The 13,399-nt window shown below is 38.8% G+C and overlaps 1 protein-coding gene across 1 annotated transcript in view; it reads right to left on the reverse strand.

Moving 5' to 3' along the window:
* Nucleotides 1–13,399, reverse strand: part of trim44 (tripartite motif containing 44) — a 44,921-nt gene that overhangs the window by 26,011 nt on the left and 5,511 nt on the right. The window contains exons 4-5 of the mRNA XM_084933000.1: nt 7,894–8,190; nt 2,648–2,670 (exon numbers count right to left, since the gene is read on the reverse strand). Of these exons, the coding sequence (XP_084789126.1) occupies nt 2,648–2,670; nt 7,894–8,190 (320 nt within the window). The remainder of the gene's footprint in view (nt 1–2,647; nt 2,671–7,893; nt 8,191–13,399) is intronic.

The following is a 13,399-nucleotide window of genomic DNA, read 5'->3' on the forward strand; positions in this document are numbered from 1 at the left end:
ATTCTGCTTCAACCATTTTGTGTTGCAAGAATGGTGGAAATGCAGACAGCACAAATGAATATACTTTCACTTTCCCTGTGCTCTCCAACTTTTCATGAAAATCTGCAACAGGCAAGACAAACGACCGATACGGTTCTTTGCAGAAGTAATCAATGCAGAAATTCTGCTAATTGCCCAGGGTTTGCAAACTTTTTCTTCCAGCTTGTATATATATATAAGCTATGAAAGGGAGAGAAATGCCTATTAGCTTTAATTTAATAAATACTTGAAAATTAAATTTATAGAACAGATACATTAAATGCCAAAGGCTGTAAGCATGAGATATTTCCACCTTTAAGCATTTATCTATGAGCACATGCAGCATATAAAACCACCAAAATGATTCATGAAGAGAGTCTAAGAGATAAATTAGATAAATGACAACAAATAATGTTCCCATTCGCAAATCTGAATTCATACAAACATTACACTCAAAAAGCTTTGTATACTTTAAATCCACACCAGACAAACAAATATACAAACATATGTAAAAACTTAAAAGTCGGGAACAAGGGCTGGAATGGAGGCGCTCAGACTAAAGCTAAGGAATAAGAGTGAAATTTGCAATGCATCATATTAGAGCCAGCAGAGAAATGGTTGGGAGAAGGAGGAGGGAGCGAAGCAAGATTTATATTCAGAGGAGGACAAATCTTGGCAGGCATGGAGTACCTATGTTAAGCGGCTTGGGGAGAGTCAGGGGTTTGTATTGATGAGCAAGACCAGGAAAGATGTGTGTGGGTGCAGGATTGTGGTCCTACGGGAATGCTCTGTCTACGGCAGCGATATGGGGCTCAGACAGCGGATTAGTGTTTCTGCTCCATAATCAATTTGCTGTCTGGATCCCATTGCACATAACCCTAAACATCCTTTCCATGCTTGATCCTCTAAAATCTATTTTCTCTTTCTCTTTATTTCCTCCCTACACCTATTCCACTTCATCTCTTTTTCCTGCTTACCTTTTTGTTTGCTTCACCTTCAAGTTGTAAGATGAGTACCCCCCCCCCCACCCCCCCCGAAACACCCCAAAACAAACAAACACAGTCCTACATCAAGCTCTTTCAAACACACCTTTCTGTTTTTTTCCTTTCATTTCTCTCCAAATTGGTGCCATTTTACACCAGCCACGGTAAATTCTGCACACACTGCGTTTTAGTGTAATATGTCGGAGTAATTATATCAGGGTGTGTGTGTGTGTGTGTGTGTGCGTGCACAGAGATGTAGAGGTTAACCTTGACCAAAGGCAAACTATTAGCTTCATTTCACCCTCGAGTCCGAGCTTGCCGCCATCTGGTCTAGAACTTCAGGGTCATAATAGTGGCTGACCAATCAATAACACACTGCATGTTGGCACCATGCACCAGCCCTGGCCAATGTGTTCATTTCTTATTAAAAAGAACATTACACTCCAGGGAGAAAATAAAGTACATTTCCCACAATCAGGCAGCACAAATGTCAGCGGTACAAAGTTTAATCAAAAATTAAAGTTCTATTTGCTGGAAACAAGGATATTGTCCATCAAAAGTGTATTATACGGCACATGACTATTTCTATATTTATATTCAGCCTTTATGTTAAATAAATACAGAAATTATTTTTCTTTAAAGACAGATCAACTGGCATTTGCTGTAACTGTCTGAATCTGTGTATTGTGTGTATCTGTCTGTGTCTGTAGAGTGCTTTTGAGATGAAAGCCCACAGAGACAGCTAAGCAGGAAGGCAGAGACAACAGATGGTGTTAGGAGTGCTCCTGTTCTGGTGGAAGAAGGTAGAGAGGTTTTCATGTCAACAGATCAATAAGTGTGAGACTATCCATTTCAGATTGTCTGACACACACAGACAGAATGGTGAAAGAGAAAGTATAGACAAACCACCACGCAAATTAACACATAGTAGCTGAGAAATAAATCTCCCTTCTACACGTCTGTAGGCACACCTTACCCGCTTTGAGACATTAGAGATGTAAATACAATGATGTATAAGATAGTGAGACTTGATCCTGCTGATGATGCAGCAATCCTGTCAGAAATGCATGCAAGCCGATACGCCCTAAAATTATCACTGATAATATTGTATTCAAGGATTAACTATGGATCCAGACATTAGTTAGGAACCATGTTAAAGATTGTGTGTTTGGTTTTTTTTTAAAGACACTTTTGGGCTTTTTGAAATGGCTCAGATGAGGGAATGCATGCACATATGCACACACACACATGCACACACGCATCTTGCCAGCAGCTGTTCTGAGCACTTTTATTGGACCAGGCAGACTGTCACCTCTTCTGATTCCAGGGGGACACTCAGAAGAGGACTACTAATTGCCTTGCTGGGGCACAGATGTGACTTGCATGTGACTGAATAGGTTTGGAGGCATGGAATGGCTTGATGTGTATGAGTTTGGGTGATGTTTGAGGGAGGAAATGACAGGTTGTTAGAGGGAAGGTAAAAAAAAGAAAAAAAAGTTGTAAGGTGTGTGACTGTATGTGAGATGAATGCTAGTTAGAGTCATAGTGGATGATGTTGGAGAAGGAGGAGGTACAGAGGGGTCTTCAGTCACAGTTAAACTATTCTGCTATAAAAAGCTGAACATGAATCATACGGGCAGTCTTACCTTGGCCTGGCCTCAATGTTGTGCTGAAAATAATAAATGGAGGGAAAGGGGGAGAAAGAAAAGAGTGAGAGAGGGAGAAAGAAAAACATATTTAAAAACAAAACAAAACATTTGACATCTTTTTGCATGCATTTTGAGTAACAAAAAAAATAACTCAATTTAAATCAGTGCAGTCCACAGCTGGTGTGGCTTAAAATCTGACCCATTAATTTTTAGTTTCATTTTGCACTTGTGCTCATGTATATTCATGAGCTTTTAAAGGAACAAACTGGAATAAAGCTGCAAACATTAGTCATGTGCAGGCTGTTCTATTTAATTTTGATTGGAGCTTAAAAGATTTTTCAATGTCACACTGCCGGCGTGGAACACTCATATCATCATTGCAAGAAAAATGCCTTTTTTATGTGAATAACAACAAAGTAAATGAAATCTCATCCAATCCTAGAAGATGCAAATTCATTATTTCCTGAAGCAAATCTGTCACATTTAAATTACTGCTCAACTGTAGACATGAAATCTTTACAGTCAGAATTTAACATGGTTATACACGTGCTTATATTGAACACTCCTGTTTATACATTGATGAAGGTATAGACTCCCCCCAAAACCATTTTTGTTGTCCTCTGTGATGTTTCATGCATTTTGGTGTTGCTTAACTGGCCAATATCCCTTCTGTTTAATAACGCACCAGATTGCTGACTTGGCCACTCCTAAAGGTTTTGCTTTCTCTCTGATAGGTTTATTTTGATTTTTCAGCCTAATGATCGACATCTTTTCGGACCTCATATGGAAAGCTCCAGTAAACAGCTGCAACTTCAAAACTTGGAATCAACTCTAGATCTTTTATCCCCTTAATTTGTCATGCAATACTGAGGGAACAAGCCTGGAACTGATTGCAAGTCAATTAATTTCTAGCCTCTGAAAATAAGGGACTGTGTATAAAAATGGCTGTAATTCCTAAACAGCTAATACAAAACGTGTTTTTTGAAATTAAAGTTGAAATGTTGCAGTTTAATCGAATCTTGGTTGTCTGATTTAAAATCTACTGCGGTGATATACAAAATGATAAATTGCCTCTGTAGATGGCAGATGCTTATGAATCACTGGTAATCTTGTTTTGTCTGTGCCGTTAAAGCAAATATGGCTTTTTAATGAGGTAAATCACATTTTAATAGAAACTTCCATTTCATTTTTTTATGAAATGGAAGTTTTATTTAAAAAGGCCTAATAGGGTTATGCATACTAGCTGTTAAAGGTAAAATATATCATATTCATGTCCGTTTCACATTTCACCTTATCATGCAAGTCTTTTTTTCATTGCAGGCCAACTGTCTATTAATAACACATAATGCATTTCTTTGTTTTGACTAGATCAGTTTATGAGTACAAACAAGGCTTGTGTTACACTGCTGTGTTCATCATTTTTATTTTGTCCAATTAAGAGTTTTTAATGGAACAAAATGAAAAGAAATGTGCAGTTTGAAAGAAGATCTCAGCTATAGGACTACGGTTACCTTTTCAGTAGAGACAAAAATATCCCTTAAGGTCTGAATAAGCCCAGATTCAACATTTCCTACATTATTCACATGGCCTGGGGCAACTTAGTTATTATGTGCACACATAAAAACTGGTCTCTCAAAGCTGGAAAGAAACCACAGTCAGAGAATTTAAAACGAAAATATCCTAAAAGAATGATCTGTTTTTCAAATAACAACTTAATCGTATTTGAAGCTTTAAGCATCAACTGAAAAGTGTAAAAAATGATCTGAAGCAAAAAATATATATTTCATTTGACACCCCATTTGTACAGTCATAAATAATAGATATAGAAAAAATGAAGAGAAAAAAAGAAAAATTATTGTTAAAATATTATTTCTTATCATTTTCAAATGGTTTAAACCAAAATCCTGCTAACATGTATAAAATATTACAACCGAACAAAGCAGACTTGGGTCAGAACTAAGTGAGGGTTAGGTCACTTGTTCTGACTCAGATTGCCTGAATAATGAGGCTTCTTAGCTTTCTGTTCATGCTGCATCTTCTTTATAGCTTAGTGAGGCTCTGTGTCTGTTTTTCGAAGATATATTTCTGAGAACTTCGAAATCCAATTCAGTACTTATACGCTAAGCATTTCACATAAACTCTGTCTACACAGTATTAACCGTGTTTAGTCTACAGTCATGCACCTGTTGTGTACCATCTTCTACAGTCCTGTCGTTTTAGTGTGCATGTTCAGTTACAGTGTTTGCTGTGCTCTCTGTGTATCTGTATGGATATTTTAGCTGACACATATCGCCCTTTTAGCTGTAAGACTCCTACCCCGGGGCATGTGTGTTTTTTTAATTACTGTACTATCATCAGTAATTGTTTAAGTAAACACAAATTTAATGATTATATAAATGAGTACCTACAGCCACTTTTTAATGAAAAGATGGAAATTGAGCAATGTGATAACAAACAGACTGTAACTTTTAATATTTTTGTCTAACTCCTTCCAATTGTTTAATTTTCTCCAAAGAATGTTAAAAGGATGGGTGCAAGATATATTTTACATCCTAGCTTATATATCCCACAGACTTGCAGTTACATGGCCACAGTATTTGGCCTTGATATGCATACAAAGCAGCAATTGTCTGAAAAAGTAAATCCTTCTTTTCTTGTAAAAAGTTTGACTCAGAGCACCAATTCCAAAAGGGCTGGAGGGTGAACTGTAGCTCCCGGGCTAGCAGGATTAGATTGAGCTTTACAAGAAGAGAAATAAACAGTAATCCAAAAAAGCAAACAGGGACCGCCTACAGCATGTGAAAACTTTTCAGACCCCTTTCTAATTTTCCAAATCTTGTTAAAATGGATTCAACACATTTTCTTCCATATAAGTCTGGATGTAATTCTCCACAATGTCGAACCAAAGGAAGGCTATGGAAATATATTGTTAATTCATCACGGGAAATCTTTACAGAAGCACAATCAGTAGCACGGCACTTCACCAATAAGATTTTTATAGAGGGATGGAGTGCTATAAAGCATCTGAAATGAACCATTTGGCCACATTTCCCAACCACATGAAACCAGGCACTGAGCCTCACTTCATTAGTATAATCCACACAATTGAAAACTGTGGTTGCAGCATCATGGTGTGGAAACTAGTCCCAAAAAAGGAGGAAAATAATGGATCCAAAGCACAACATCTAACAAACTACCTAAGGCACCAAGTAAACACAAGTGTGGTTTTGGGTAAATTCTATGAAATTCATAGTGTGACCCAACCAGATTCTGACCAGCAACCAACATACCATTTATCATCTACCATCATAGACGGACCTTAAATGGTTGTGTACTAAGGCTCCCAACCAGCCTAGATAAAACTTTAAAAAGACTGATCCCAAATTTGCCTAAACATCCAGTCCTATCAATAATTGGTGGAGTCATCATAAATGTTAGTTTCATCCATGACAACATGAAAGGTTGTTACCCAACACACTGCAGGAGGACTACATGAAACATGCAACAGTTACACGTGCTGTGGGAGCACCAAAATGTTGTAGATAAACAAGTGAGTGATAGCGTCAGTGTATATTTGCTTGAGTACACAGCAAGATACGTAATAAGTGAGCAGCTACTTAACTTCTCTTTCTGTACCGACACGAATCTCCAGTGAACGAATAACGCTGCTTTTTAGTTACTCCATTAATAACTAACACGTGACAACAAACAGCTTACCCATCAACATTCATTTAGGGCCATAAAGCAATCTACACATCAGCTACCGCTATTACTACAACCTACTTAGTTGTGCACAGAACCTCCAGGGAACACTCAAGCCTCCTCTCTTAACTGCAGTGACTGCAATATAGAGAGTGACAAATGGACCAATGCGATATTTTAATTTGGGGCCATGAGCAGTAAAAGCCTTCTCTTCAATTTTCAAATGAGACACGCAGTGAAGCGCCACAGAGTTTGATGCACATGTGAGGAGATGGGTTGCAACCCTTTACTGTGCAAGAGTTCACATACATGCAAACCTCTATAACATATAGTGTAGTTGCACACATGTGCAGGTGTGTGCAGTTCTTTGGCACAAGGTGTAAACTTTCACCAAGGGGCCAAGATGTAAAAAGACTAAATGTGTTTATAACTGCCATTACTATAGCAAAAGGGCATTTGGCCTTACATTGCAGCCAAAAGCTTAGGCTTTATCTGCATCTATCTACATGCATCACATTAACAGAGGAGAGAACATTCTGAAAACATAATTTCAATATATATAAGTATAATGTATAATGAATAAATACTGTAGATCCAGTGTCTCTTTTCACTTGGAACAAAGCTGTGTATGATGGCACCTGTTCTCCTTATAAATGTTGCTGTTTGCAGAAGGTTTCTTAAGTACTTGGAAGAAAATCCTTTCAAGTGGACGACCTGGGATCAAGCACCCATGGCTGACAGCATTCATCTTTAAACAAAGACCTCAAGCGCAAAACCATTTTCAGGCCTAATTAGAGCAAATAAACACAGCTTTATGTAACGCTGATAACTGTTCTGTGTTGCGGTTCTTGTTCTCTATTCATCCTACCTTAAAACTACCTATAACCTTTTTTAGATAAGAGCAATAGCACTGATTTTACAAGCATATTCTCCTGTTACATGAGTTAATCATTCTTTCAAAATCCTCTCAACAGACCTTGTGTTGTGATGTTGCTAATTAGGGTGCCAAGTTCAATCAAACATGCAAGTAAGACACTGGCTTTTCATTAAATTTCTTGAGCACTTGGTTAATGTTCTAAGACTGGTATGTAAATGACATTTTTAGGTCTAGTTAGTAAACAAGCTTGTTTAAATATGCAAATGGAAAGGCTCCAGTGTACTGGATACGGTATAGTTTCTGTGGCTGCGAGCCTGCTGGCATGCTTCGATTCACGACGTACATTTTGACGGTAAGCTTAACGCTCTAGGTAGATGTTAGTGTCTGAGACTGTGTGGACTCGTCTGGAATGACTGCTTTTATATAGTCTCTGCAACACTATAGTTCCTGCTTAACTGGTCAAACAAATAGGTAGCGTAAAAGTCTAAGAACATAAAGAAAATAGCTATAAAAATAATTAATTAAATAAATAAATTAACAAAAATCAGATTTTGTTTAAAAGGCACCAACTTAGAGGAAACAATTATATTCCCCATTGCATTTAAAAGGTTTAAGAAGGTAAACATCCCTCATAAAAAGAAAATGTTATGAATGCTACTCTTACCGGCACTCTGTGAGCTGCTCCAGGCCCTGCTAAAAGGGCCTCTACTGCCACTACAGGAGCTATTGCCTGCGCCTCAGCCTGCTCCAGCAGGCATAGCTGGTGTGTTATGTTGGCCATTTCTTCCTGAAGCTTTTCAGTCTCAACAGTGATCTCTGCGATTTTCTCAGCAGCAGATGCTGTGAGGAATGCTTCTTTAAGGTCTACCAGGTGAAGGGTCCTCTTCTCTTCCAGTAGCACCAATTTGCGGAGCTCCTCAAACTGACTGTTCACATACTCCTCAAGTTCCTCAGTAGACATCTAAGATATGTAGAAAGAGTTCAAAGAGACAAAGAAGGAAACAATGAGAAAGAAAGAATAAACAGGGCAAATTTAACTCACCACAAAACAGAGATATACAGCCGCCACAAATTAACCAGAATAAACCACAATGAGCTACTCAAAATCTGAATGCGGGGGGAAAAGCAATTAAAAGCAATGCATGTGAGGGTCAGATAGGGACTTTATACATTTAAATGTGAACATTATTCCAGCAAGCCTACAGGTGTCTGTCATGCATTAACTAATTGATAGCATATATTAGATTCCCCAAAGGCAAACTCCATGCATCCCATCTGCAGATAGAGATCTCAGAGGCTCCTTCTACCACAGCAAGCCATCTGTTTGGCTTTCAAGGCAGCAGAACTGCTCACTGAGATACCTTTTTAATTCCTTTGCCCATTCCCCAACGAGCCTCTCTTTAGCTTTGACTCATTACGTTAAAACACCTCAATAAACAAACTCGTTCCTGCAGTCCTTCTGTCTAGACAAAACTCCACCTCCAATGAAGATGCTGTCATGAGGTAAAATAACCCAAAATCCCTTGTCATGATCTCTGCTCCTGAATATAATTGCTTCAATCTATGAACATCAGCTGCTCTGTCTCCCGTTTTCCCTTGAGCAGAACTTCACTCTCTTCCTTTCTATCTATTTAATCTTGTTTCCCCTCAGTCTCCCTCTCTCCAGTGAAGCAAAGAATCATCAGTCTTTACTAAGGTTGGCAGAGCCATGGCCCCTGGGGGCCCAAAGTTTTATCGTGTATTTGCCATTTCTGCACAAGCAATCAGATTCTCCAAATTGCCCATTAAACCAAGCGCAAGAAGTAACACTTTTAATTTACTTTCTTTGTGTGAGGAGAGAAAAACATGCACATTGCTCATTCTCTTATCTTCACCAAAATCAATGCCATGAATATATTTCTCTCAAATAAAGAACAAAAAACTACAACTGGGTTAGACTAGTAACAAAGTTTCATTCATTGTCAAGACCTACTTGTATCAAAGCCCCCCATTGTAGAATACTGGAGAGAAAAGACCAGCATTGACTACATGACTTTCTCCGAGTTCATTTATTCTAAAATGCCAAAACAACTGTGTGCTGTGTGGAATGTAAATAAAAAGAAAATGCAATAGTTTTCAAATAATTTAAAGTTTATAGAAAATAGTACCAAGGAAACACACCAATGCTGAAACTGAGAAACTATATTACTTTTTATTAAAAAAAAAACACTCTGAAGTTAATTCTAACAAGGCAAAATATTTAATATGTCAGGAAAGATGCAACAGAGTAAAGTTGAGACAGTGAGAGCCTCAGGTCTATAAATAGGCAGGGCTTCACAACTATGTGAGCAAAAACATGGACGGATGAACGTTTTTCACTGTAGAATTTCGATTTTAAACATTCTAATAATCTGGAAAAATGCCTGTACACAAAAGGACTGTACACAGTCTTTTTTGCCACAGTGAGGAACCATAAAGAACAAAGCTTCCCAAAGCCAACGCTATGGTATGAATACACGGAATTAAGCATCCGCTCTCTCAACCATCTCTATTGGTTCTCTGTGAGGCCCCATGGCCTTTGAGGCAGATGGAGGCTGTGATCCTGGATCAGTTCTTTGTTTGTTGAGAAGCAAGAGCTCTCTGCCATTGGACCTTTCACTCAGCAATGAAGCTTCTCTGAGAATTTGTCCCGATTGGAAAGGAAGAAGGAAGAAGCACTCATGCGTGCTAATCTTCATTTGCAATGCTGCAAACTAAAGGCACAAAACGAGGCCTCAGGAGGGACAACAGTCCACTACTTACTGGGAACTAGCTGGAGTAAAGATAAAGCGTGAGCATTCATTTGTTTCTTAAGTGCCATTTTGAAGCCTCGATATTAGAAAAAAATCCAAATCAAACAAACAAATAAATACATGAAAAAAGGAGAGGGACTGATTGTAAAATTGCAACCTACATGAATAACCCTCAATTCTGAAACAAAATGACCAAGATTTACAAAGTTAGAGGGAGAGAAAAAAAAAGCTGTTTTTCCATAGACTTCCAAAGATTGGACTTTCGCATTAGCTGATTTTTGTGACCCATAAGCTACGTCCATGTTTTACACCATTAGTGACTGAATTATAAAAGCAGCAGCTGTGTTAATAACACAGCAAGACAGAGAATGGCCTTGACTTTCTGCTAAGACTGAAATTTGTGACTGGTCGTGTTATTCATTAGGGACGGAAAAAAAAATTCAGAAATAGAACCAAGGCCATTGAAAGGAAAAATGAACAACATAACTTTAAAAATAATTGCCATGTTTCTATTACTTTGATTAGACATGAGGGCACACTAAAATGGATACAGCTCACAACAATATCAAAGGAGTTTTTCATCTTAACATTTTAAACCACAATGAAACTTCAGTAAATTCATCATAAAAAAATTAAAATAAAATGCCGTTTTAATTTGTAGTTAACTCCAAAAGTTTCAAAAGACTGCTACGGTCTATCAGCACAGTGATCAAAACATCTAAAATTAACTGACTGATACAAAGGTTCAAACTTTCCCTGTTTTTAACGGATGAAAAATAATCATCTCATTTTTTTTTTTTGTAATTGGAGTGGTAAAAAGGTTTGTGCTTTAGGGATTTATTTTAAGATAGAGTTCAGATAGATATGTTTCTCTGTTGTTCCAAATCACAGCAGACTCTACTGCCTATTCACAGCTCTGTTTGGTGTGATGCTTTTTTAAAAAGGCCTAAAAAGCATTAATAGAACATTAGGACTAAATGGATTTGAACTGTCCTTGCCCTTAGCAACAGTGGCCCTGTTCCAAGTGAACACTACTCTCCCTCGCTCTCCTTTATCTCTCCCAGAAACTAGATTTTCCAATTTAGCCTCTAACACAACAAAGCAAGGGACAGATAATTTGATTAATTTGAATAAAACCAGCTCTGCTATAGTCATATAAAACAATAAGAAAAAAGGGAATTGGCGGAAGTTATAAAATGAAACATGAGGTGTTTGGTTTTACAATAGCATAGTTTCAATTTCCAACGCCTTTTTATTTGTTTTCGACTAAAGGAATGTCAGCCAAGAAACTTTCTGGGGAATGATACATGATAAATTCAATTAATAAAAGGGGAGTGACAGCTCTAAAGAGCAAAAGGAGGTAGGAAGGGAAAGAATAGGACAAGGTAGAGAGGGGTGAATAAACCTAACACTAGAGCAGGGCGATATGACCAAAAATATGCTGCTCCGACAATCCATCAAGCGGTGCGGGTTCGTAGCTTAGCAAAGTCGTACTAAAACATTTGACAGATTTTCGAGCGCCGTGTACCACATAAAATCGTTTCGAGGTCAGTAAACACAGCCAAAATTCATACATAAGGCACACGGGATTATAAGGGGCACTGTCGATTTTCAGAGAAATCAAAGGATTGATTTTAAGTGTGCCGTATTTTCCAAACAACATGGTAATAACGACGACCCGCTAGCATGCTCTACCAAAAATAGTGCTTTGTTGTGTATCTGACGGACGAAAGCTAAACCAGTGCCACACCACTGAAGTTGCAGCATTTTTACAAACCAATTCTGGTTCATCCGTTTCATTTAACGATCCGCTTTCGCTCTTCTCATTCTGCGTCGCCGCCATGTGCGTATGTAAACATAGGCACTGCGCGTGCGCGCTTTACCCATATTCTATCGCGATATTTCATTTTCCTATCATTGCCCAAAATTACACCGGTATTACCGTGAACGGTATGATATAGCCCAGCCCTACCTAACACTACCAAGTCTGCCAAGTCTTTTCATGTCTCTCCTGTCTATTCCTCAACCTCAGCTTCCTAAGACACCTTTAATGTGTCTGCTGCTCTTGTAGATTTTATGAGGCAGGGAAAATGGATGTAGCCACTGCACACACATACACAGTTGTGACTGGACTGATACTGCTGTGCTGCTAATGGACTCTTCTCTCTGTAGCTGAGAGGCTCTGTGGACTGCATGTGCCCTAGACGGCATCCTGGTTGGCAGAAACAAGTAAAAAGTAGATAAAACATGAGACGAGGTAAATATGCTGACTACGTACTGCTGTCGTTTGAAACCCCAACATGCTTCACCTGCACTCTTACTATAGTTAACTTCAGGTGACTGGCTGACTGACAGACGGCCATCTTTACTCCTCAAATTATGTTACGCCTCTGGCCCTCTATTAATATGTATGCAGCTTTATCACTGTTTCCCCCCTTATATTCTAGTCCCCTGTGGAGAATTACAATATGAGCTCAGAGATTAAAATCCCCAAGCCTGTGGCAAAGTACATAAGCAGATTAGAATTAATAAGCAAATGCAAGCCAAGGGTTAAATCTTTCATCCACCTCTCACCTACACACAGAGAGCCACTCAGACCCTCTTTCTCTCTGAAGTGTTTTAAGATGTCAATACCATGCAATTTAACCTCCTCCAGCTCCTCTTTTTCTTTACCCTCTATTTTATACATGCACACACACACACACACACACACACAAACTTTTCTCAGCACAGGTAGTCATTCTGACTTGCCTGTCATGCATAATAAGTGACGCTGACATTTGAGAGAGCCGAGAGGACATGCCGACATACCACATAATAGTCTCTAACACAGTGCCCTGTGAGCAAGCAGGTAAGAGGTTTTCAGTAAGCACACTGCACATCCACAGCGAAACAACCCCAGACTAAATGTTCAGGAAGTCCTTGGGGTGGAACTGATATTTTACTATGATAATACACATGAACTTGGGTGGGGTGTTGGCTGCCAGAAAACGTGTTCTCTCTCACAGGCTACTCTAATTAACACTACGCCACTGTGCTTGGGTCACATCTCTGCATGTATTCAACAATGCTCTCGTGTGCCACGGCTCACCGATGGGTTCTGACACAGTTATAAAAGCAGAGCATACAGCAGAACAAGGGCTGCAGAGGTGGTTGAGAGAGAGAAAAGGTACTGCCGCTTTAAATGGTAAATAGCCGAGACCGCGGACGCACATTCCCAATCCTGCCTTTGTTTGTCACACCTCTCAGTGCACAACTCCTAGGTATATGTGGTCAGGTTTTATTTTCAGTGGCAGAACATGCCCCCGCTATAGCATCTGTAATGGAAATACAGCAACTGCTTTCAAGGTTGACTTGTCATGAAAATTCAGTTTGAATAGCTTTTGTTTAGGCTGACAT

Source organism: Perissodus microlepis, chromosome 7 (genome assembly GCF_051167445.1).
Source record: "Perissodus microlepis isolate ML-2025 ecotype Zambia chromosome 7, ASM5116744v1, whole genome shotgun sequence".
Taxonomy (NCBI): domain Eukaryota; kingdom Metazoa; phylum Chordata; class Actinopteri; order Cichliformes; family Cichlidae; genus Perissodus; species Perissodus microlepis.